Here is a 24,768-nt window from a genome sequence, read left to right as displayed (position 1 = left end):
GGATCCCCCATAGATCGTGTCCACATATTACACCAAGATCAGCAAGAAGCAGTAATCAGCTTTGCTTTAAGAAACCCTCCTCCCCTCGGACCTGTCGCTCGCAACCAGGTGGCCTCAGCTGAAATCAAGCTGAAGGAGGCCAACCACTCGAACTTCAAACATGGCGGCAAATCGGACCCTATCACTCGATCGGCAGGAAAACCGACATGACCGCCCGCTGTCCACACCCCAAGCATCAGTATCAACTTCAACCCTAGACAAACAGAAAGACAAACGTCCCTCAAGAAAAGACTGTAAGCTGCTATCATCTACCTTCACCACTTCTCCTTCCCCTTCACTCACTTCAACCCCCGCTAAAATCTCCACTAGTTCCCAGTACCCTCCACTCGATCTAAGTAATCCCACTAACCTCATCCCTCCCACTTTCGGAAAATCCCCTCCAATTTCGCCCAGCATCTCAATGACTACTCCCCGCAACTCTCAGTCTAATCTACTAAATAACTTAGCCACAGCCACAGCCATTGGGGGAAAACGCCCTCTACAATCACCCGAAGATCTTGAAACACAGTCAAAGATACAGAAACGACAGAGTTGTACACAACCTAACTCAAACAACAGTCAACATCTTGTACTTCTAGCATTCAATACAGGTCCCACCCCACTCACTTCACTGTACACCAAAAACAGATTTGGGCTTACACTAAAGCAAGCCCATCTAAAATTCAAATTTATAAATAGCTGCGGCAGAGCCTTCAAAATAAACTTTAACCAACAATATGACCTCAATGGGGCAATGAAACAAACATCAATAGATGGCATCAATCTGTCGTGGCAGACTCCTCGTTGGCTATCGGAAACAAAAGGGGTCATTTACACCGACCCTGCAGAGTCTGACCACGACCTCAAAGCTTACGTAACTGAATCAAATAAACTCCAAACCCAGCCTCAAATCACTAATCTTCTAAGGATCACCAGACGAAACCCACAAGGTCCCCCAACAAACACCTCAACTATCATCCTGACTTTCAAAGGAACCAAACTTCCTGACAAAATTACTTTTGGATCAATATATTGCAAAGTGCACAAAACGAGAAAAAACCCAGTCCAATGTACCATCTGCCACCTTTTTGGACACGCACAATCAAATTGTAAAAACCTGGACAGATGCTCCAAATGCAGCTCCGAGTTCCATAACAGCACTGAGTGCAATCAACAACCCTACTGTATAAACTGTGACCAATATGATCATACCGCCTTTTCAAACACTTGCCCAGTCCGCCAAAACCAAATTCTATCAATAAATAAACACCTTACAGCATCTGACCTCCCTGCCCCTGCAAGGAACCCTAACTCCAAACTATACAACTGGTACGACAGGGATTTTGACCCCCCACCTTCATCCTACGAATCTTCACATGACGACGAGGACGAATATCTTCTCCAAACCTCACTATACACTCTCCCTCTAGTGCAATTTAAACCCAATGTCAAATCAATCAAACTATGATGGGACACCACAAACACACGCAAATACACACACTCCTACTGCTACTACTCATCATGCACATAATCCAATGGAATGCAAATGGCATCATATCCAAATCCCATGAAATTAAATCACTAATAAAACTAAATAAGCTCAACCCACAAATAATAGCCATTCAGGAGTCTAAGATACCAAAGAACAAACAATTCACTATACCAAATTACACCACAATAAACAAATACCGCACATCAAAAAATCCAAGCGCTCCACATGGTGGCCTAACACTACTGATACACGACACACTTGGTTACCAACAAGTTCCAATTGATACTCCTCACTTAGAAACACAAGCGTACACAATCTCGACAGAAAACACTAATATAACACTGATTAACATATACCATCAAACCACAAACCCTTTCGACAACACAGACCTTGAAATCCTAGCAAAGCACATTACAAAAAATACTATATTGTTAGGAGATTTAAACGCGCACCACCATAGCTGGACTACTAGAGACCACACAGACAAATTTGGTAATCTACTATATGCGTGGGCAGAACAAAATGATCTCATTATCTTAAATGACAAATCCCCTACCAGATACAGCCCACAGGAAAACCAAAACTTCCTCACTGCAATAGATCTGACAATAACTACCCCAAATCTGGCAAGTAAAACTACATGGGAAGTATTTGACGACCCATGGGGTAGTGATCACTTCCCAATCTCAATAAATATCAAAACTGGTTCAAGTTATATATCAGAACAAACTTCACGAGATCCAAAATTTAACTACAAAAAAGCAGACTGGGAGAAATACAAAACCTTAACCAACCAAATTGACAACCTACAAATTATAGATTCAGACCCTGAAATCTTTTCCAAAAAATTAACAAAAGAAATTATCACTATAGCCACTAAGTGTATCCCCAAAACAAACCCCAACCCCCAACGAAATAAAGTTCCCTGGTGGACCCCAGAAATAAAAGAGGCTAGAAGACAAAGAAAACGAGCATTTAGACGCGCAAAAACCCATCCACATGAACTCCCACACGCAAAACAACTACGAAACAGTACACACATGTTAATAAAAAACACGAGAAAAGAACACTGGGAAAAATTCTGCAGTACCTTAAACACAACAAAAAACAATTCAAAGGCCATGTGGAGCAAACTAAAGGCAATAAACGGTACCAAAAAATCATCACACATCCACAAAATAGACAACCTTACTGATAACAAATTAAAAGCGCAAACATTAGCTCAACACTACCAACATATAAGTAGTAACACAAACCACCCCACTTCACTCCAACAGAAACTACTCACTACACCTGATTACATCACACAACCACCCCAAGCCCATATACCCTACAACGCACCCTTAACAATACACGAGCTGACACACGCTCTCCAAAGCAAAACCACGTCGTCTGCTCCAGGAGCAGATGACTTAACTTATATATTACTAAAAAACCTCAGCATGCACGGAAAACTTCTTGTACTGAAACTCCTCAATGCAGTCTGGGATACCGCTCAAATACCTACGACATGGAAACAAGCACTGGTAATCCCAATCAAAAAAACAAACAAACCCCCACAGAGCCCAGAATCATATAGACCCATATCACTCACATCAAATATGTGCAAAATCATGGAAACAATAATAAAAAAAAGACTTCAACACCACATAGACTCAAACAATCTCTTACATGCAGACCAGAGCGGGTTCACGCCAAACAGAACCACCCTAGATCACATCATTCGAATTGAACACGACATCAGAGTAGCCCAGGCTAACAAACACTATCTCCTAGCTGTATTCATCGACTTCTCAAAAGCCTTTGACATGATCTGGAATGACGGCCTAATCACTAAATTGTCAAACAAAAATATTAAAGGACGTATGCTAAACTTCATACACAACTTTCTCAAAAATCGTACCATAACTGTAAAAGTAAACAACACACTTTCTGACCCACATCCCATCCAAAACGGTACACCTCAAGGCAGTGTCCTTTCTCCAACACTTTTCAATCTTATGATCGATGACATATTCACAGACATCCGCTCAACAATCAAACCAGCTAAATTTGCAGACGACGCATCACTTTGGACTTCACACAAAACACTAGGTACAGCACAGGAACACATTCAACAAGCACTCAATGATATTGACACATGGGCAAATACATGGGGTTTTAAAATCAATACTGACAAAACAGTAGCCATACTCTTCAAAACACCTAACATGCAAAACTACTCCCCACCTTTAACTCTAAATAACTCCCAAATCAACTACAGCTCACAAACCAAATTTCTAGGCCTAATACTCGACCAACACCTAACATACACACCCTATATCAAACACCTCATCACAAAATGCAGCTATGATCTTAACTTAATGCGCAGCATACGGGGAACAAGCTGGGGAGCAGACCAGCACACGCTACTTACTGTCTACAAAACACTCATCCGACCCAAGTTAGAATACGCCGCACCCGCATACGACGCACTCACACAAACAGACTCAAAGAAACTAGACTCAATACAATACAAAGCACTTTCAATCTCACTAGGTACAATATCAGGCACCGCACTCACATCTCTCTTAAAGCTCACTGGGGAAATAGCTCTCCCCCTTAAACGCAAACAAATCACACTAAACTACTGGGCTACAGCATGCACAAACCCATTGTTAAGCAGCCTGATAACAACAACAGAAAATCTACCACTAAGACAGAAAGTCAAACTAATCAAAAAAAGACGAAGACTCCCATTCACCATTCGGCTAAACCACCTTCTCAAAACATACAAACTTAAAAACATAAAACTCACCCCTGTCATTCATGACTACTCATATCACCTGCCACCTCCTCATACTGACACTGGTCTAACAAACATCACAAAAATAACATCAAACAAGCACCAACAAAAAATAATGGCAATGGATTACATACAACAACACTGGCCAGATTGGACATACATCTACACAGACGGGTCACACAACCCGACGGACCACACAACAGCCTTCGCAATACACACAACCAAACCAAACATAACCACCACATCAGCACGCATCCCAAACCACCTATCCATACATACCGCCGAAAAAACAGCAATCTATATGGCCTTCAAAATGGCAGAGACAATAACACAAAACAAACTTCTAATCCTCACAGATTCACTTAGCTCAATACAATCAATTAAAAACAGAAATTACACAAACAGGCCACATCTACTACACCGAATACTACACTTAACGAAAACATTAACAGAACAGAATAAACAAATCAATATTGTATGGGTACCCTCACATATTGGGATCACGGGAAACGAAAACGCAGATCAAGCGGCCAAACAAGCAGCAAAAAATAAACATATTAATTACCCACTGACATACAGCAAACAGGAATATAAATCCATCATAAATAAACTAATAACCCAAGAAAACTTCAAACAACTGCACACCTCCCCCGCCACATGGACATACAAAACAATAAATAAACAAATCAATAAAGTAAATCTTTCTAGCAACTCACGTAATATACAATCCGCACTAAACAGGCTATATGTAGGCATCACAAAATTAAATTTTCGCCATTCCACTGGGCTCTGCCCCACATGTCAAGTTCCCCAAACAATACAACACCTGTTCTACACGTGCACACTCTACTTACCACACAGAATACAGTACATCAACACACTAGATGCAAAATACACAAAAACTATCCACACACTCCTATCCCCCCACAATCCCCAACAAATACAAAAAACAATCATAAATTATATCACAAAAACAGATATCATCAAACTAATCTAACACCACCCACAAAAGCGACACAATCATCCATCCAACTTCCTAACGGATATAAACCAAATGCACTTCCCCCAAGACATTTAAAAAAACCCACAAAAAACAACAACAAAACAAACAAACAAAAAACAAAAAAACAAAACAAAAAAAAACAACCTAAAATCCCAAATCGTTGTTTACTCACTGCCCACTATCCTTCCTAACAAAGCCCCCGTGAGACAAAAACAACTTAAGAAAACTATCAAATAATTTCTAATTCTTCCACAAACCACACAAAACATAACCAACTATAAATACTCCAAATAAATCATACTATAGCTAGGCCCCGTCCCAACACACCAATCACCCAGCCCTCCACCCCATTCCCCTGCCCCATAAAACCTTACATTTTTTTGGGTGGCTACCTTAGCATATCTCCACTATTCACGTCATTATCAGGACTTTATTTTTCAAATTCTCCCTATCTACTAGTACGGGGCCACCCCGACCCCGAAATTAGCTATGCTAGAAGGGGTCGTTAAAACTAAGAAACTGACTGACTGACTGGGGAAGTGTCATTCGCTCTCTGTGCTTCTCTCGTAGCTGACGTGAATTTTTACCACTCAAACTTACCACTATGGCTGATGCTGCTGCTGCCCCCGCTGCTGTCAAGACTCCCAAGAAGAAGGCTGCTGCCAAGCCTAAGAAGGCTGCCGCACATCCTACCTATTTGGAGATGATCAAGAAAGCTATTTCATCCCTGAAGGAGAGGGGTGGTTCTTCCCGACAGGCTGTTCTGAAATACATCTTGGCCAACTACAAGGTTGGTGACAACCAGGTGGCCATCAATGCTCGCATCAAGACTGCTTTGAAAAATGGAGTCAAGAACGGCGCACTGAAGCAATCAAAGGGAACTGGAGCCGCTGGATCATTCCGTCTTGGCGAGGCAAAGAAAGCCGAAAAACCCAAGAAGGCTAAGGCAGCTGCCAAACCAAAGAAGGCTGCCAAATCCCCCAAGAAAGTCAAGAAGCCAGCTGCTGCCAAGAAACCCAAAACAGCCACTAAGAAGGCCGTTAAGTCACCAAAGAAGGTGAAGGCTGCAGCCAAGCCCAAGAAGGTCAAGACCACCAAGAAGAAGGCAGTCAAGCCAAAGAAGGCTTAAGCTCTCATTGTCACGCCTTCGCTCCACATTTCTGTGGTCCAAAGGCCCTTTTCAGGGCCATCCAAATACCCCAAAAGAAAACTTGAAAACACTGATAACAAAACAATAAATATTTATATTAGCAGTATAGCAGAAATAAAGTGCAGGTTCTTGTGGTAACAGAGATAACGTAGCAGCAACGCACATAACACACATATGTGATGATGATAAAGGTACGTCAGGGATTTTATTGTGTGTGTGTGTTGGGGTGGGGGTGGGGGTTGGGGGTAGTGTGTCTTCACACTAATGACTGTTGTTATGCTTGTTTATTAACCCCCAAAATGGGTGTCTGTTGGAAAGTGAGGCGATTAGTGTCGTTGATATATATAATATCCTGAGTGCAGACTTCCTATGTGTGTAGCTGCACATGCACGTTGTGTTCAAAGGTGTAAAACGGCGATAAGGGCCAGACATCCACGGGGTGTTTTACCGACACACGCCTCGCCTATGCACGACTTTTCATATAGAGCGCCAAGAGTTGTGCGCCCTTGGTCGTGTGCGTTTCGCCTAGCCCCCTACCTGCAACATGTCACATCTACCTGTTGTATGGCGAGAGAAATGTATGGAAATACTTTCTAATAAGTCTAAAGTACGTTTGCAAGCGATCAGCTAGAACGGGGAACATAAAATAGCTGGTTTATCACACAGTCGCATCGTTTTTTTCCATATTTTTAAAGCGTGTCAACAGTGATCAGCTTGCTCACAGCTTTCAAAATACATTTTCCAGCAGCAAGCCAGTGAACTCCTATTGACAGGCGCTCTGTACGATCTAACTCTTTCTCCTTTTCTTATCTGTGTAGGCAAAGAGATGTGAGCTGAGACTTTTAACACGAACAACATTATGATTTTACATGTATATATTATATATTCATGCTTTGAAAGTAAGAAAGTAAGTAAAATAGTCAATTATCGGTGCACGCAAACACCTTTATGTGGCGAAAAGGACGTACATGCCTTCAGAATAGTTGACGAGTTGGGTGAACTGACAACTGAATATGATCACATGTATAGTGGAAAAGTCCTTTCTGTAAAGGTATGTAAGAATACATGGCTGGCAGCTATGTCTTTGAGCAGACATGCATGAGTGGGTCCATTTACAAGGAAATAAAAGTGTATGATTACATCAGATGTGAATGAGGCAAGTGCACCTTATGGTCGAAAAAGAAAAAAGTGGGAATCGCATAGCAAAAATGTCTACTGCACCCGGTGTTCCCAGGCGGTCACCCATCCAAGTACTCTCCGGGCCCGACGTTGCTTAACTTCGGTGATCGGACGAGAACCGGTGTTTTCAACGTGGTATGGCCGTAGACAATGCTTATCGGCAAACATTAGCTACATATACACACCGCACATTGGTAAAAAGACATTGCCATGAAAACAGCATGCTCGCGTTTTCAGCGGGTTCAGTAGACATGTTGTGTTTGTTGATTTATGATGTATATTTACAGGGATTAAAATCTACAAAATCTAGCCGTTGTAAAAACATGTGATCACTGTTTAACACGAGGCCCGGCACACTCGCTCACTCGATCCGGCCTCTCGTCTCAAACATTCACTTTTCGTTGATGCATGGTAGCCTATATTGTTCTGGTAATATTAACATCCAAACGACGAAGACCCCTACTAATATCGTGCTATTAAGACAGGCAAAAAGACTTAATCTGTGACGACCGATCGAGTGATCTAAACACCTATGTATATATGTTACTGTTCGGGGCTTCGCGCCCTAAGTGCTTGTGTCCCGAGATCCTCGTCTTAGTAGACTGTTTTCCTGAAAGTAAAATCCCCGTTACTTACTTGTTATGACAAAGTTAGTTTCAACTTTATTGAAGTGACTAAAATTATGTTTCCAGAAATATACTGTCAAATGTTTTCTGTTGCAAAATGGCGAAGTCGTCAGAAAAACGTGCTTCATTGTCGTTGTTTGAACGCTTGTTCTAGCTTATCATAGACAATACTGATGAGTGTTGTGTTTTACTTTCATAGTTAGATATATTGAGAATTGACAGGCAACGTTTAAAATGCAAAAACTTGAGTCTCAAGGCTAAAAATGTGCTTTTGAAAGTAGCGATGTCTACATTTTAGACTGGGTCGCTTCATTGGAAACATCACGTGTGGCTTTGAACTTCACCCGTGAGTGTTGCTATTGTAACCGAAATGTAGCCAAATGTTTTTACTACCTAACTGTGTTGTTGAAATTGAAACTTTCCTTGATTAAGAAGTGATTATTCGGATACAAATACACGCTTGTAAGCGTGCAGCTATCAGCCACAACAAGCAAGGTGTCTCCTCCGACGTCCGCGCCTCCGGAGTATCAGCCGGGCCGTCTGTGGGGAAGTGTCATTCGCTCTCTGTGCTTCTCTCGTAGCTGACGTGAATTTTTACCACTCAAACTTACCACTATGGCTGATGCTGCTGCTGCCCCCGCTGCTGTCAAGACTCCCAAGAAGAAGGCTGCTGCCAAGCCTAAGAAGGCCGCTTGTAAGCGTGCAGCTATCAGCCACAACAAGCAAGGTGTCTCCTCCGACGTCCGCGCCTCCGGAGTATCAGTCGGGCTGTCTGTGAGGAAGTGTCATTCGATTCAAATCACTCATGGTTACATGTTGCTCGCGCTCAATCGCTCCAGACATTGGATTCCCCATAGATCGTGTCCACATTTTACACCAAGATCAGCAAGAAGCAGTAATCAGCTTTGCTTTAAGAAACCCTCCTCCCCTCGGAGCTGTCGCTCGCAACCAGGTGGCCACAGCTGAAATCAAGCTGAAGGAGGCCAACCATTCGAACTTCAAACATGGCGGCAAATCGGACCCTATCACTCGATCGGCAGGAAAACCGACATGACAGCCCGCTGTCCACAGCATCAGTATCAACTTCAACCCTAGACAAACAGAAAGACAAACGTCCCTCAAGAAAAGACTGTAAGCTACTATCATCTACCTTCACCACTTCTCCTTCCCCTTCACTCACTTCAACCCCCGCTAAAATCTCCACTAGTTCCCAGTACCCTCCACTCGATCTAAGTAATCCCACAAACCTCATCCCTCCCACTTTCGGAAAATCCCCTCCAATTTCGCCCAGCATCTCAATGACTACTCCCCGCAGCTCTCAGTCTAATCTACTAAATAACTTAGCCACAGCCACTGCCATTGGGGGAAAACGCCCTCTACAATCACCCGAAGATCTTGAAACACAGTCGAAGATACAGAAACAACAGAGTTGTACACAACGTAACTCAAACAACAATCAACATCTTGTACTTCTAGCATTCAATACAGGTCCCACCCCACTCACTTCACTGTACACCAAAAACAGATTTGGACTTATACTAAAATTCAAATTTATAAACAGCTGCGGCAGAGCCTTCAAAATAAACTTTAACTTACAATATGACCTCAATGGGGCAATGAAACAAATACAATAGATGGCATCAATCTGTCGTGGCAGACTCCTCGTTGGCTATCTGAAACAAGAGGGGTCATTTACACCGACCCTGCAGAGTCTGACCACGACCTCAAAGCTTACGTAATTGAATCAAATAAACTCCAAACCCAGCCTCAAATCACTAATCTTCTAAGGATCACCAGACGAAACCCACAAGGTCCCCCAACAAACACCTCAACTATCATCCTGACTTTCAAAGGAACCAAACTTCCTGACAAAATTACTTTTGGATCAATATATTGCAAAGTGCACAAAACGAGAAAAAACCCAGTCAAATGTACCATCTGCCACCTTTTTGGACACGCACAATCAAATTGTAAAAACCTGGACAGATGTTCCAAATGCAGCTCCGAGTTCCATAACAGCACTGAGTGCAATCAACAACCCTACTGTATAAACTGTGACCAATATGATCATACCGCCTTTTCAAACACTTGCCCAGTCCGCCAAAACCAAATCTTATCAATAAATAAACACCTTACAGCATCTGACCTCCCTGCCCCTGCAAGGAACCCTAACTCCAAAATATACAACTGGTACGACAGGGATTTTGACCCCCAACCTTTATCCTACGAATCTTCACATGACGACGAGGACGAGTCACTACAAACGTAGCCCCCAGACCCCCTAAATCAAACTCAAACCTCCGTTCAATACACACAACATCACACAGCACAAGACGCAATCATCAAACTGCAAAACATCCAACAAAATCTCATAGAATTCATCACTGCACTAACCCTCTCTCCCAACAACACAATCGAAACAATTCACCAATATCTTCTCCAAACCTCACTATACACTCTCCCTCTAGTGCAATTAAACACAATGTCAAATCAATCAAACTATGATGGGACACCACAAACACACGCAAATACACACACTCCTACTGCTACTACTCATCATGCACATAATCCAGTGGAATGCAAATGTCATCATATCCAAATCCCATGAAATTAAATCACTAATAAACTAAATAAGCTCAACCCACAAATAATAGCCATTCAGGAGTCTAAAATACCAAAGAACAAACAACTCACTATACCAAATTACACCACAATAAACAAATACCGCACATCAAAAAATCCAAGCGCTCCACATGGTGGCCTAACCCTACTGATACACGACACACTTGGTTACCAACAAGTTCCAGTTGACACTCCTCACTTAATGGCAATGGATTACATACAACACTGGCCAGACTGGACATACATCTACACAGACGGGTCACACAACCCGACGGACCACACAACAGCCTTCGCAATACACACAACCAAACCAAACATAACCACCACATCAGCACGCATCCCAAACCACCTATCCATACATACCGCCGAAAAAAACAGCAATCTATATGGCCTTCAAAATGGCAGAGACAATAACACAAAACAAACTTCTAATCCTCACAGATTCACTTAGTTCAATACAATCAATTAAAAACAGAAATTACACAAACAGGCCACATCTACTACACTGAATACTACACTTAACGAAAACATTAACAGAACAGAATAAACAAATCAATATTGCATGGGAACCCTCACATATTGGGATCACGGGAAACGAAAACGCAGATCAAGCGGCCAAACAAGCATAAAAAAACAAACGCACTTCCCCCAAGACATTTAAAAAAACACACACAAAAAAAACAAAAAAAACAAACAAACAAACAAACACCCTAAAATCCCAAATCGTTATTTACTCACTGCCCACTATCCTTCCTAAAAAAAACATGTGACACAAAAACAACTTAAGAAAACTATCAAATAATTTCTAATTCTTCCACAAACCACACAAATCATAACCAACTATAAATACTCCAAATAAATCATACTATAGCTAGGCCCCGTCCCAACACACCAATCACCCAGCCCTCCACCCCATTCCCCTGCCCCATAAAACCTTACATTTTTTTGGGTGGCTACCTTAGCATATCTCCACTATTCACGTCATTATCAGGACTTTATTTTTCAAATTCTCCCTATCTACTAGTACGGGGCCATCCCGACCCCGAAATTAGCTATGCTAGAAGGGGTCGTTAAAACTAAGAAACTGACTGACTGACTGACTGTTTGGTGTCAACAACCATTGTTGAATACAACTGTGAACATCCTGGAACAGTTGATGTACATGTAGCCAATGTAACTACTCAGACTGCTGTTATAAGACCAAGGGCTCTGTTATTTGAATTCCAACCTGTATAGTATGACAAGAAATTATTGAGAATTTTAGGGATATGTCTAAGTGGATATCTAGTATCAAAAACACTAACCAGCTATCAAGTGCTTGGTTTCATTCAAGAGAGACAACTCAGTTAATCATATTTCATTAGTTTGTCAAGAGGTATCCCCCTTTGTTTACTTGCTAGCAGACGTCATTTTCAGTGATCCTCAGCATGAATGATTTAGAGAAGAGGAGGTTGATTTTAGAGTATTATAACAAGGACATCAGATCAGCTAAAGTGATTTCAAGTAGAACAGGCATCCCTTTGTCCACTGTTTATCGTGTTTTGAAAAATGTTGAAAGTGGAGATGGCATCGAGCACAAGAGGAGCGCAGGTAGGCCCAGACAATTGACAGTCGGTAACAGGAGGCGGCTTTTTTGGTATTCTTGTTTCTAGAAACAAACGAAGTAGTTTAGAAGACTTAAGACTGGATATGATTGATAGAGGAACTGTGGCTGTCTGTAAGGAGACAATTAGAACTGAGCTGCATGCACTAGGCTGGGAGAAAAGTCGAGGAATTCCATCACCGATCATGAAACCTGAACAAAAGGAGCGAAGGTTGAACTGGTGCTTAGAGCATAGAAATTTTAACTGAAAATGTTTGGGGGCTTATGAAGGAAAGTGTCAATAAAAAAAATCTGACAAATATTGGTGAAATGAAAGAAGAGGTTGGGACAGCATGAACCACGACTTTCTAACTTTTTTTATCAGTAGTATGCCCGACATTGAACAAGATCTATCTGAAAAGAAACTGGAGTTAGGACTGAACATCATCACCAAGTTCAATGACATCTTTTCCAAAGGGGATGATGACTTAGGCCACAGTACTGCACTACAACATTGCATCGACGTCGTCAATGATATCCCATTCAAGCATCACCATCGCCGAATACCTCCACCCATGTATGATGAAGTCTAGTCACTTTAAGCAACTTCTGTCTGCTGGAGTGATAAAACCCTCACATAGTCCTTGGGCATCAAATGTCGTCCTAGTACGAAAACACAATGGAGATTTGAGAGTATGCATTGATTATCGTCAGCTCAATAACCAGACTTTGAAAGACTCAGTTGGAAAAATTGCTAGACTGTTTGGGCTTCATGAAATACTTCTCTGTTCTTGATATGAGTGAGTGAGTTAAAATTTAACGTCACATGGGTAATATTACAGCCATGTTGTGACGAGATCAGTTTATACATCAATAATGAATACATTTTGACTATATAAAAACCTGTCGACAAAGTGATTGAGTGAAAGTTAACGTCACATAGGCAATATTTCAGACATATCGTGACAAAACATTTATAATAATTATATTTTGATTTAATTAAAAAGCTGTCAACGATGGACAGTAAGATAACTAGAGTATCACAGTTTCGATTTTAAAACTAGTTGAGAACAGTTAAAAGAATACATTTTCTATCAACAATACAATATAAAAATGGGCTGTAGTTCACCAGCAACCCTCACTAGGGACAGTGGGGACTTACATTACTTTTGCTACCTGCACGGCTCCCCAGCAGGATTTACACCAACCCTTCATCTGCTGGTGATGGGATGCAATGAAGCCAACAGTTAAAATAAACAAATATACTACGTTTAAAACCGATGAAAGAATAAATGTACTTTGAATGATATGGTCTTACATATCCTCTCAGGGGAACAACAATTTTACGCTACTTCAATCCTCTTTGAGGATATAGCCGTAACAATCTAAGTTACATATTATACACTACTGATATAAAATATAGCTATTTACACAATTCAAAATTTATCAATAAGTTCAATTTCTTTTAAAAAGCCTATAATTAAAAAAGAATTTATTCTATTAAAAAGATCCGTTATTGATGATGATTTGAAATATTTATCCCTTGTGATGGAAAAATCAACACAGTCAAGCAGGACATGCTTGGCCGTGATTCTGTCATCACAATGGATGCAGAATGGAGGATCCTCACCTTTTAATATATACTACTCAAAATTTGATAAGGATCACTAGGTGATATGTGTGTAAGTTACCACAAACATAACAAAAGACATGACTCTGACTCAGAAACGTGTTTGATCATGTTATGAATGAAAATTCATGAACGGCATGAACTTGTATCAATATGGAATGTTTGAAATCTGCAAACACCAAAAGGCATTTCATTAAAAAATGTTAACAGCAAACAAGAGAAAGAATTACACAGTTATGAGGGATAGTCCATCATAACACTTAGTCGATGAAGTGTCAATATCGAGTATGACCTCCCCTTGCATCGATGACGGCCTGACAACGTCGAGATATGCTGTCAATAAGCACCCGGATGTTCCCAATGGGAAGGTTGTTCCACTCTTCCACGAGGGCATGTCCGAGCTCTGCCAAAGTCGTGGGTTGTGCTCTACGGCGTGAAAGGGCAACCTGCAGCATGTTCCAGACATGCTCAATCGGGTTCAAGTCCGGCAAGCGCGCTGGCCAATCCATGCGGACAATTGTCTCCTGCTCAAGGTACTGCTCAACCACCCTGGCGCGATGAGGACGGGCGTTATCATCCATCAGGATGAACTCAGGGCCAACAGCACCAGCGTAGGGTCTGACGTACACATCGAGGATCTCATCCCGGTACCTCACCCCCGTCATTGTTCCTCTCTCCAGGACATCTCTGTTGATTCCACCCCAGACCATGATGGAACCACCACCATAACGGTCATGTTCACTGATGTTGGCATCATGGAAACGTTCACGTTGTCGTCGCCACACCCGCTGCCTCCTGTCTGTAAAGTCCAAACAATACCTGGACTCATCGGTGAACAGAACTGGAACCCAATCGTTCCGTGTCCAAGTGACATGATCTTCAGCCCATTCCAATCGCTCCCGCCGATGTCGAACAGTCAGGGGGATTCGGACACATGCCCTTCTCGAGTAGAGACCTGCATTGTGAAGACGATTCCGTATCGTCTGAGTGGACACATTCACCCCCGAGGCGTTCAGGAGGTCGTTACGCTGGTTGCTGTCCAGAAGGGATGACGTCGTGCCTGAAGAGCCACAAAATGATCTTGGCGTTGGGTTGTCGACCTCTGACGACCACCCCCATGTCGGTGTGCTGCTGTACCAAAATTTTGCTGTCGGGACCAGGCCCTGCTTACAACGCTCTGGCTGACGTTTAGTGCACTGGCAACGTCACGTTGTGAATAGCCAGCATCAAGCATTCCAATACATCTCCCCAGTTGTTCTGTCGTCAGGCGACGCCTTACACGTTGAGTGGGCATTGCGTAGATAAACGTAGTGTAAACACTCAATTGAGTTTACAGTTTCAGAATGAATCAGACACCGTTGCCTGATTGGAAATCGTGCAATGGTAGCAAAAGCATGAACTGTGATGTGAAACGCATTTCCCATGGCATGAAATGCACGTGCACGTGTGTTGGAGACGTTTTTGATTTCACTTGAACACAATATTGCCAGTTATGCAGTTATTTTGTTTTTTTATTAAGAAAAATATCTACGATCCTTATCAAATTTTGAGTAGTATATATTCATGAGTATACCTGCTATGGCAAATACGACATCGTCGTATTATGACTTCTTCAAATCTGGACTGACAACCCAAGTAGGTGTAGCCAATAGTTGGTTTAATTTCATGTAATTATTTATACCTACTTGAGTTTCCCACTTCTGTTGCAATAAGATCATGGATGTAAGATCTAATCACGGATTAATAATCACTGTATGGTATCAGAAGTGGTGTCACAAATTTGTTGAGTGCTGCTTTGGCTGCAGCATCAGCCATTGTGTTACCAGTTATGCCAACATGGCTGGGTAACCAACAAAACACGATGTCGTACTGGCCAGTAGCAAGATTGTTATGAAGTTCTATGATGTCACGTACAAGTGGATGTTGACAGGAAATATTCTAAATGGCTTGAAGACAGGAAAGGGAATCAGAAAATATAATGAACTGTGTGTGCTTAGATTGAGCATATATTTGAGAGCTGTTAAGATTGCCTTTGATTCTGCTGTAAAAATGGAACTGTCATTTGGTAATCTGGATGTTCTGGTTCTGGATCCAATGACAGTTGCGCAAACAACTGCGTCACCATCCTTGGATCCATCTGTAAAGATAGAGTTACATGTATGATAGTTGTTTCTTAATTGATCATATTCCTGTTGGTACATTATTTCATTGGTGTCTGATTTCTTTAGTTTAGTTAATGAGAGATCTACCTGTGGCTTTAAGCTGGATTTGAGTGATTAGAAACAAGTTGTGTAACATTTTGTAATGACAGTTTTTTGCGGCGTTGCTTGAGGGATGGTTCATCAGCCTCTACATACAGACAATTAATGGGTGAAGTTCTGAAAGCACCAAGGCAAAGCCTCAGTCCTTGATGATGAATTGTATCTTATAATTTTAAAATTACTTTTACAGGCTTCACCATAGACGATGGAGCCGTAATCCAGTTTTGACCGGATCAGTGTTCTGTAAAGTTGAAGGAGGGTTTACTGATCCCCTCCCCACTTAGAATTTGAGACAACTTTTAACAGATCTAGGGCCTTCAGACATATATTCTTTAAGTATTTAATATGGGGCAGAAGGGTTAAATGATGATCAAAAATTAGACCTAAGAATTTGGCTTCCTTAACAACTTTAATGGGAGTGTTATCTTAAATTAATTCAGGATCTTTGTGGGGTTTATATTTTCTACAAAAATGTATACAGTTTGTTTTAGATTTTGAAAATTTAAAACCATTTTCTAAAAACCATTTCTGGATTTTATTTAAACATAGCGGCAGTTGCCTTTCAATAGTATGCATGTTTTTGCCACGACAAGATATATTAAAATCATCCACAAAGAGCGATCCATCTATCGAATCATTTAAAACTTTAGACAAACTATTTATCTTAATACTAAACAATGTGACAGACAAGATACTGCCTTGTGGAACTCCCTGATCCTGATTATAATGATCAGACTGGGTAGAACCCACCCGGACTTGAAATTCCTTTTGCAGCAGCATCCGTCATCGAGTTGCCTTTGATGCCCACATGACTGGGCAACCAACAAAAGACGATGTCGTATTGGCCAGTAGCAAGTTCATTAAATAATTCAATATTTTGATTAAAAGTGGATGTTGACATGATACGTTATGGATAGCCTGCAGGCAAGAAAGAAAATAGAACTATTATCGGGTAATCTGGAGGAGATAGTCCTGAATCCAATGACAGTGGTGCTGGCAACAGCGCCACTATCCTTGGATCCATCTGAAAATATAGATTTGTATGTATTATATGTGTTTCTTAATTCATTGTATGTTTGATGGGAAATAAGTGGATTTGTTTCCGATTTCTTTAATTTAGTTAATATCAGATCCACCTCTGGCTTTACTAACTGCCAAGGTAGAGAAGACAAAAGCTGCGTGGGGGCTATATCGTCAAGATTAATTTGAGCAGCTGAAATATCAGATTGAAGTCTTATTCCAAGTGGAGGGAGAACCGATGATTTTTTTTTATAGAGATTTTCATAAAGGGGGTTAAAAACACAGTCATATGCTGGATTCGAATTATTAGAGAGTAATTTAGAGACATACTGTAAGGATAATTTAATGCGGCGTTGTTTAAGAGATGGCTCATCAGCTTCAACGTACAAGACTGTGAATAGGAAAAGTTCGGAAAGATCCAAGACATAGTCTTAGACCTTGATGATGGATAGTATTCAAAAGTTTAATGTTGCTTTTGCAGGCTCCACCATAGACGATGGAGCCATAATCCAGTTTAGAGCGAATTAGTGCTCTGTATAATTGGAGTAGGGTTTTCTGATCCCCTCCCCACTTGGAATTTGAAACAACTTTCAGTAGGTCAAGGGCCTTCAGGCATTTATTTTTCAAATATTTTATATGTGGTCAAAAATAATACCTAGGAATTTAGCCTCTTTTACAACTTTAATCGGAGTGCTATCTAAAACTAACTCAGGGTCTTTATGAGGTTTGTATTTCCTACAAAAGTGTAAACAGTTTGTTTTAGATTTCGAAAATTTAAAACCATTTTCTAAACACCATTTATTTATCTTATTGAGACTTAATTGTAATTGTCTTTCGATAGTATGCATGTTTTTACCACGACATGATATGTTAAAGTCATCCACGAATAAAGATCCATCAATGGAGTCATTTAAAACCTTAGAGAGGCTATTTATTTTAATGCTGAACAATGTGACAGACAAAATACTGCCTTGTGGGACACTCTGATCCTGATCATAATGATCAGACAGGGTAGAACCCATGAGGACTTGAAATTGTCTGTCAGATAAAAACTTGGATATTGAGGCAAACGGCCTCGCAATCCAAAGTCATGTAAGTCTTTTCAAATACCGTGCTTCCATGTAGTGTCTAGATCGAAAAAGATAGACACTGCATGTTGCTTATTTACAATGGCATTCTGAACGAATGACTCCAGACGAACTAAGTGGTCAATGGTACTGCGATTTTTACGGAATCCACATTGGATATTTGTGATTAAGTTATGGGATTCTAAGTACCAGGTTAATTGTTATTGACCATGCGTTCCATGGTTTTGAAAATGCAACTAATCAATGAAATTGGTCGATAATTGGAAGGATCAGTATAATCACGACCAGGTTTAGGTATGGGAATTACTATAGCATCACGCCATGAAGAAGGAAATTCTCCTGACGTCCAGGTTTGATCAAAGATCATCAAGAGGGTTTCTAAACAGGATTGCAGTAAATGTTTTAAGAGTTGATAATGTATATTATCAGACCCTGAAGCAGTGTCATGAGCTTGCCCAAGGGCAGTATTGAGTTCATGAATGGAAAAGATTTCATTGTAATCCTCGCCATTATCTGAATTAAAATTTATAGGTTTCTTTTCTTGCTGCTTTTGATATTTTTGGAATGTAGGGGCATAGTTCGTCAGGAGGAAGAATGTTGAGCCAGAGTTTCACCAAGTTTATTAGCAATATCTGAAGTATCGGTTTTAAATTGTGGACCATAGGATGGTCCACAATTTATATTGTTCAGCTTTTTTCCTTGCCTTCCCAGCTAGTTTGCAATCATTGTTGAACCATGGTTTATGTATGTTAGGATTTGAAGAGGACTTCAGAATACAATCATCAGCTATTTGATTTAGTTTATCGGAAAAAAAGTTTTATAGGATCAGAAACATCAATAAAACCATCAGGTTTTAGATGATTAGTGCAAAGGGTTGCATATAAAGCCCAGTTTGCCTTAGTAAAATTCCATCGTGATGATGGAGAAACATCAGATGGTGTCACAGATTGTAAAATGGTAGGAAAATGGTCGCTTCCACATAGGTCATTGTGGACTGACCATTCAAATTCCTGAAGTAAATTCGAATCTACAACTGACAGGTCTAAACAAGAGTAAGTGCCAGTTGCAGGATGTAGATATGTGTGAGTACCATCATTGAAAACACACAAATCATTATTCAAGAGAAAATCCTTAAGTATCTTTCATTTAAAATCATACTATCTTAAATCAAATTTATCAGTAGTTTTAAGGAAAGTTTCTTGTAAACAAAATGCAGATGGTTTGGAATCCTGAATTAATAGCTGAAGATCAGTGAAATTGTGCCGAAGTCCTCTACAATTCCATTGGATTAGATTAGGAGAGCAACTCATGGAGGCTCAATTGGAGAACGTGAGCGTGGGGAAGATCCTCTACGCTGTAATGGCAGCGATGGAGAGACCTCCATCTCAAGAGGTTCAAAGCTGTTGTGAACCTCTATAGGGATTGGTAAAGACTCCTTAATATGCTTAAGGGCCTTAGCTTCTTTTCGTTTCTGCAGTTTTCTTTCTTTATTGGTTAAACGTTTCATTGCAATGATTTGATCTGTGTTAATATCTGGCACAGGTTCAGCATCTTGCATAGATTCCGTATCTGGCTCAGGGCCTGGTTTAGGAAGGTCAGCTGGTTGAGACTGAGGGGGAGATGGTATAACAGTCTGTGTTTCAGCGGATGTTGTCATCTCAGAAAGAGAGTAGAGCATTATTTGCTTATCCGTGACCAAGCTAATTGCTGTCTGACATGAAGTATTCACCTTTTTGATGGCAGAAGAAACTGTGGCAGAGTATGACCTTGAGGAAGGAGTATTGGGAGCTTGGTCTGCTACCAATTTCTTGGCTTCAGAAAACGAAATGTTGTTTGTGTACTTTAATTTCACAATTTTAGATTCTCTGTCAAAGACAGGACAGAACTTGGAGTAGGACATGTGCTCACCGTTGCAGTTTGAACACTTGATATCATTGGTGCAATCGATATTGTCATGTTTGCCACTGCAGCGGCAGCAAATTGGATCGTGAGTGCAAGATTTGGCCCCATGTCCAAAATGTTGACACTTAAAACAACGGAGTGGATTTGGAATATATATATCCATTCTGATGTTAAAATATCCAGCTTTGATGGATGTCGGAAGTTTTGACAGTGAAAAGGTCAAAAGATAAGTAGTGGTATTGATTATTCTGCCATTATCTTTTCGGGTGAATCGTTTTACGGAAGTCACCCCTTGAGATTTCAGTTCCACCTCAATCTCATCCTCTGACATGTCAGACAGACATTTAGCCCGATCACGAACAATGCCCCTACATGAATTAAGAGACGTGTGCACAGAGACAACTATCTCAAAATGATGTGCATTTAGCAGATTTAGAGACTGCTATCTCCTTGCACACTCTATCAAAAGAGAACCAGACCGTAAACGAGGGACGTTCTTCACATCACCACATATTCCTTGTATTGATTTAGAAACAACAAAAGGATTGATCTTGAGTGGTTGGCCATGAACAACTTACACAACCAGAAATCGAGGCCATGAATCCACATTAGTAACACAAGTTTCATCAGAAGAAGATGAAACTGTATCTGTGTCAACGTGTCTTCTCTTATTTTTGAAACGAGAACCAGTGTTTTGTGGGGAAGCCATGATGAAAGAAAACAGATTCGACAACCCTGCTCCCCACCCGCCATGGAGTGTCAACAAGGACAGTATTGCAGTGGAAGCCAACTACATACACTAGGGTTACAGGGGTGCTATACTCAAGCAATACCAACACAGGTAGCTAATAATGTCAAACAGAACAGAATAAGAGTAAGGCTGGTTCGGCCCTATACAAATATCTGATGACAACCAGAACCTGGAGGTCAATAATGCCAGATTTGCCCATGAGCCACCGCCTTCTGGCATAGGACTCTAGGCAGGATATACTAATATAATCAAAATTGACATTTACCATGCACAGGGCACGGCATGACCAGCCGATTGATAGAACCGGGCCAATTCTACCACCCGTCTAGGTGAAGTAAGGGTCAAAGTGGTGTGTTGGGCGAAAGGAACACCTGTTCCTGGCTCCAATGCCCTCAACCACCAGAATCCCGTCCTCCTTCGACACAGGGGCGCAACCAACGGCAAACAGGTTGCCCACTTTGGTCGCCTCTTACGACCAGCAATGGGGTGCTGTGGAAATATTCTACCCCGGTTCCACACGGGGGAAGAGCTCTTAGCGCTACCCAGTACTCACCACGAGGAGGTTGCTCTTCACGAGTGCCAAATGACTCTAAGCGAAACAAATGATCGATCATACTTCTGTTTTTCCGGAAACCACATTGTATGTTAGTAATCAGATTATTGGTTTCTAAGTACCAAACTAGTCGATTATTTATCATGCGTTCCATGGTTTTGCAAACGCATATTGTCAATTATATTGGTCGGTAATTTGATGGATCAGTATGATCTCGACCGGGTTTGGGTATCGGGACAACTATAGCATCACGCCATGAAGGAGGAAACTTCCCAGACGTCCAAATTACATCAAAGATATTCAATAGTGTTTGTAAAGATTATTGTGGTAAGTGCTTCAGGAGTTGATAATGTATGTTATCAGCTCCTGTAGCAGTATCGTGAACTTGTCCAAGAGCAGTGTGCAGTTCATGAATAGAGAATAGTTTATTATAATCTTCCCCATTATCTGAATTAAAATTAATAGGTTTCTTTTCTTGCTGTTTTTGATACTTTTGGAATTGAGGTACATAGCTAGATGAGGAAGAGTGATTAGCTAAAATTTCACCAAGTTTTTTTTTGCAATATCTGATTTATGAGTTAATAAATGGTCACCATTTTTTAGATGATGTATACTAGATTTAGTGCCCTTACCTTTGAGACCGCCTCCATGGTCTAGTGGTAGAGCGTCCGCCCGGAGAGCGGAAGGTTCGATCCCCGGCCGCGTCATACTGAAAGACGTTAGAAGATGGTACTTGTTGTTACCCTGCCAGGCTAAAACATGGACTGGTCGGCTCGGAGTCAGTATACTGTGTCTGAGTGGGGTATTCATGTTAAACTGTGGCATGGTATCTCAGTGAGCTAGCACTATAAATCGGCATCAGTCCAGACTAGTACAAGCAGCCACACAAACACACACACGTACATGCACGTCGCTATGTAAGTGCAATAATCTTGGACGCGACGTTAAACCCCATTTCACCTGATCCCACCTTACCTTTGATTTTTTGGATCATGTTCCACACCTTGGGCATAGGAGTTCTCAAATTTATTTTTGAAACCTAATTTCGCCAAGATTGACGTTTACTTTCTTTAAATGTACGCCGTGCTTTTGCGATTAAGAAATAAATTTATTTAAGTTATGGACTATAGGATGGCAGAGGAAATAATGCTCCACTTTTTTCCTCGCCTTCCTAGCTCACTTGCCGTCATCGGTAAACCATGGTTTACGTATGTGTGGAATTACAGAGGACAGAGGAACACGTTCTTCAGCTAGTTCATCAGAAAAGCATTTTATTGGGTAAGGAACGTCAGTAAAGTGATCAGGTGTTAACTTTGTTGTACATAGAAGGTCATACAGAGGCCAGTTAGCCTTGGTAAAGTTCGATCTACAGGACGGAGGAACATCAGATTGGATAACAGGGTTTAGAATGTTTGGAAAGTGGTCACTTCGACAGAGGTCATCATGGACTGACCACTCAAATTCATTTAGCACGTTGAAATCTGTAACAGACAAATCAAGAAAAGAGTATGTGCCTGTACCAGAATGTAAATACACATGTATGTGTTTGAATTATCATTAAAAAGGCACAGAGTATTGATTGAAATAGAATCTTCTTAGAGCTTGTCTTTACCGTTAGTATGATTACTACCCCAAAGTGGATTATGTCCGTTCATATCGCCCATTATAATACAGGGCTTAGGAAGCTGGTCATGGAGAGCTTTAAGATCGGATTGCTGAAGAGATGCAGATGGAGGAATGTAAAGAGAGCACAGAGTAAAAACAATGTGCATGGTGATACGAACTATGATAGCTTGTAGAGGTGTATTCAGAGGAACAGGGCCATAAATAACACCTTGCCTCACCAGGACTGAAGATCCTCCAGTTGCTTTAACTCCTGGAGGTGAAAAGAAATGATAGTGAGTGAGTGAGTTGGGATTTAACGCCGCTTTTAACAATATTCCAGTTATATCACGGCGTGTCAGCTTAATGTGGGAGGAAAGCCCGAAATGATGCAGGTCTCAGACGTTTACCACTTCGGTGAAACCCACGAGCACGGGTATGGTGCTGACAAACCTAGAAACATAATCGGGGTGAACCAGGATTCGAACCCACAATCATAGGTTTCCGGCGTGTCCAAGGGACGCAACTTTGCACAGCGAAAAAAAAATGATAAGAATCATATTTTCTGATGTTGAGTTGATCTGTATTTTTAAATTAGGTTTCCTGTAGACAAAAGGCTGATGGCTTGAAATCCTGTGTTAATAGCTGTAAATCATTAAAATTGTTTTTAGTCCTCTGCAAATGCATTCCATTGTATTATAGGGTTGTAACAGGTCATGGTGGTTCTACTGGGGATCTTGACCGGGAGGGAAGTCTACTCCCATGGCCTATTGGAGATGAAGTGACCTCGATCGCCAAAGGTTCAAATTGATTTTGAACCCTAACAGGTGTAGGCTGAGATGAAGGCATCTCCAAGTGTTGGAGTGCACTTGCCGTTTTTTTCAGTTTCTTTTTATCAGTTTTAGTTAGATGTTGGTCTCCATGAATTGGAGATGATTATGGTTCTAATGTTTTTGATGAATCTACAAGCTCCGTCTGTGAAGCTGATGTTGTTCTTGCTGATTCGCTTTGAGATGTTTGAGCCGTAGTGTCTTGTAGCATCTGTTGATTACCAACCCAAAAGATGGTTGTTTGGCATCCAACAGATACTGTGGCAGCTTTGACAACATGAGTGACAGTTACTGCTGCTGAGTAAGATTTTGTTGAGTTATTTGGAGATTGTGACAGAACTAGCTTCTTAGCATCATGAAAAGATTGTTAGTGTGTTTAATTTTCAATATTTGAGATTGAGGGATAAAGTGTGGACAAAGTTTGGATGTGGCCAAGTGGTCCCCATCGCAATTTGCACACTTTATGGCATCAGTGCACTCAGCGTTCTCATGTGAGCAACTGAAGCGCTGTACTGAGAGTGCAGGTCCATGTCCAAAACGTTTACATTTGTAACATCGGAGTGGGTTTGGTACATAAACTCCCACTCCGATATTAAAGTACCCAGCTTTTATTGATTTAGGAATTTTTGACATGGAAAAGGTAAAGAGATAAG

At 41.0% G+C, this 24,768-nt stretch overlaps 1 protein-coding gene and 1 non-coding gene across 2 annotated transcripts; one reads left to right on the top strand and one right to left on the bottom strand.

Moving 5' to 3' along the window:
- Window positions 1–793: 793 nt before the first annotated feature.
- On the top strand, window positions 794–6,448 carry LOC139475503 (histone H1.10-like). The gene is made up of 2 exons (XM_071258699.1): window positions 794–913; window positions 6,260–6,448. The coding sequence occupies exons 1-2, from the start codon at window positions 794–796 to the stop codon at window positions 6,446–6,448; spliced, it is 309 nt and encodes a 102-aa protein (XP_071114800.1).
- Window positions 6,449–7,678: 1,230 nt separating this feature from the next.
- Window positions 7,679–7,797, bottom strand: LOC139476168 (5S ribosomal RNA). The gene has a single exon (XR_011654089.1). It is a non-coding gene; the product is annotated as a 5S ribosomal RNA (ribosomal RNA).
- Between the last annotated feature and the right edge of the window lie 16,971 nt (window positions 7,798–24,768).

Source organism: Haliotis cracherodii, unplaced genomic scaffold (genome assembly GCF_022045235.1).
Source record: "Haliotis cracherodii isolate W230 unplaced genomic scaffold, xgHalCrac1.p SCAF_3, whole genome shotgun sequence".
Lineage (NCBI taxonomy): Eukaryota > Metazoa > Mollusca > Gastropoda > Lepetellida > Haliotidae > Haliotis > Haliotis cracherodii.
This window is presented reverse-complemented; position numbering and strand designations above follow the sequence as displayed.

Bases quoted from the DNA above. Each gene is read 5' to 3' on its own strand.
- LOC139475503 (XM_071258699.1), top strand. From the start codon at position 794: ATGAAACAAACATCAATAGATGGCATCAATCTGTCGTGGCAGACTCCT. The intron at 914-6,259 runs GTAACTGAATCA...AAACCCAAGAAG, and splicing joins ACCACGACCTCAAAGCTTAC to GCTAAGGCAGCTGCCAAACC.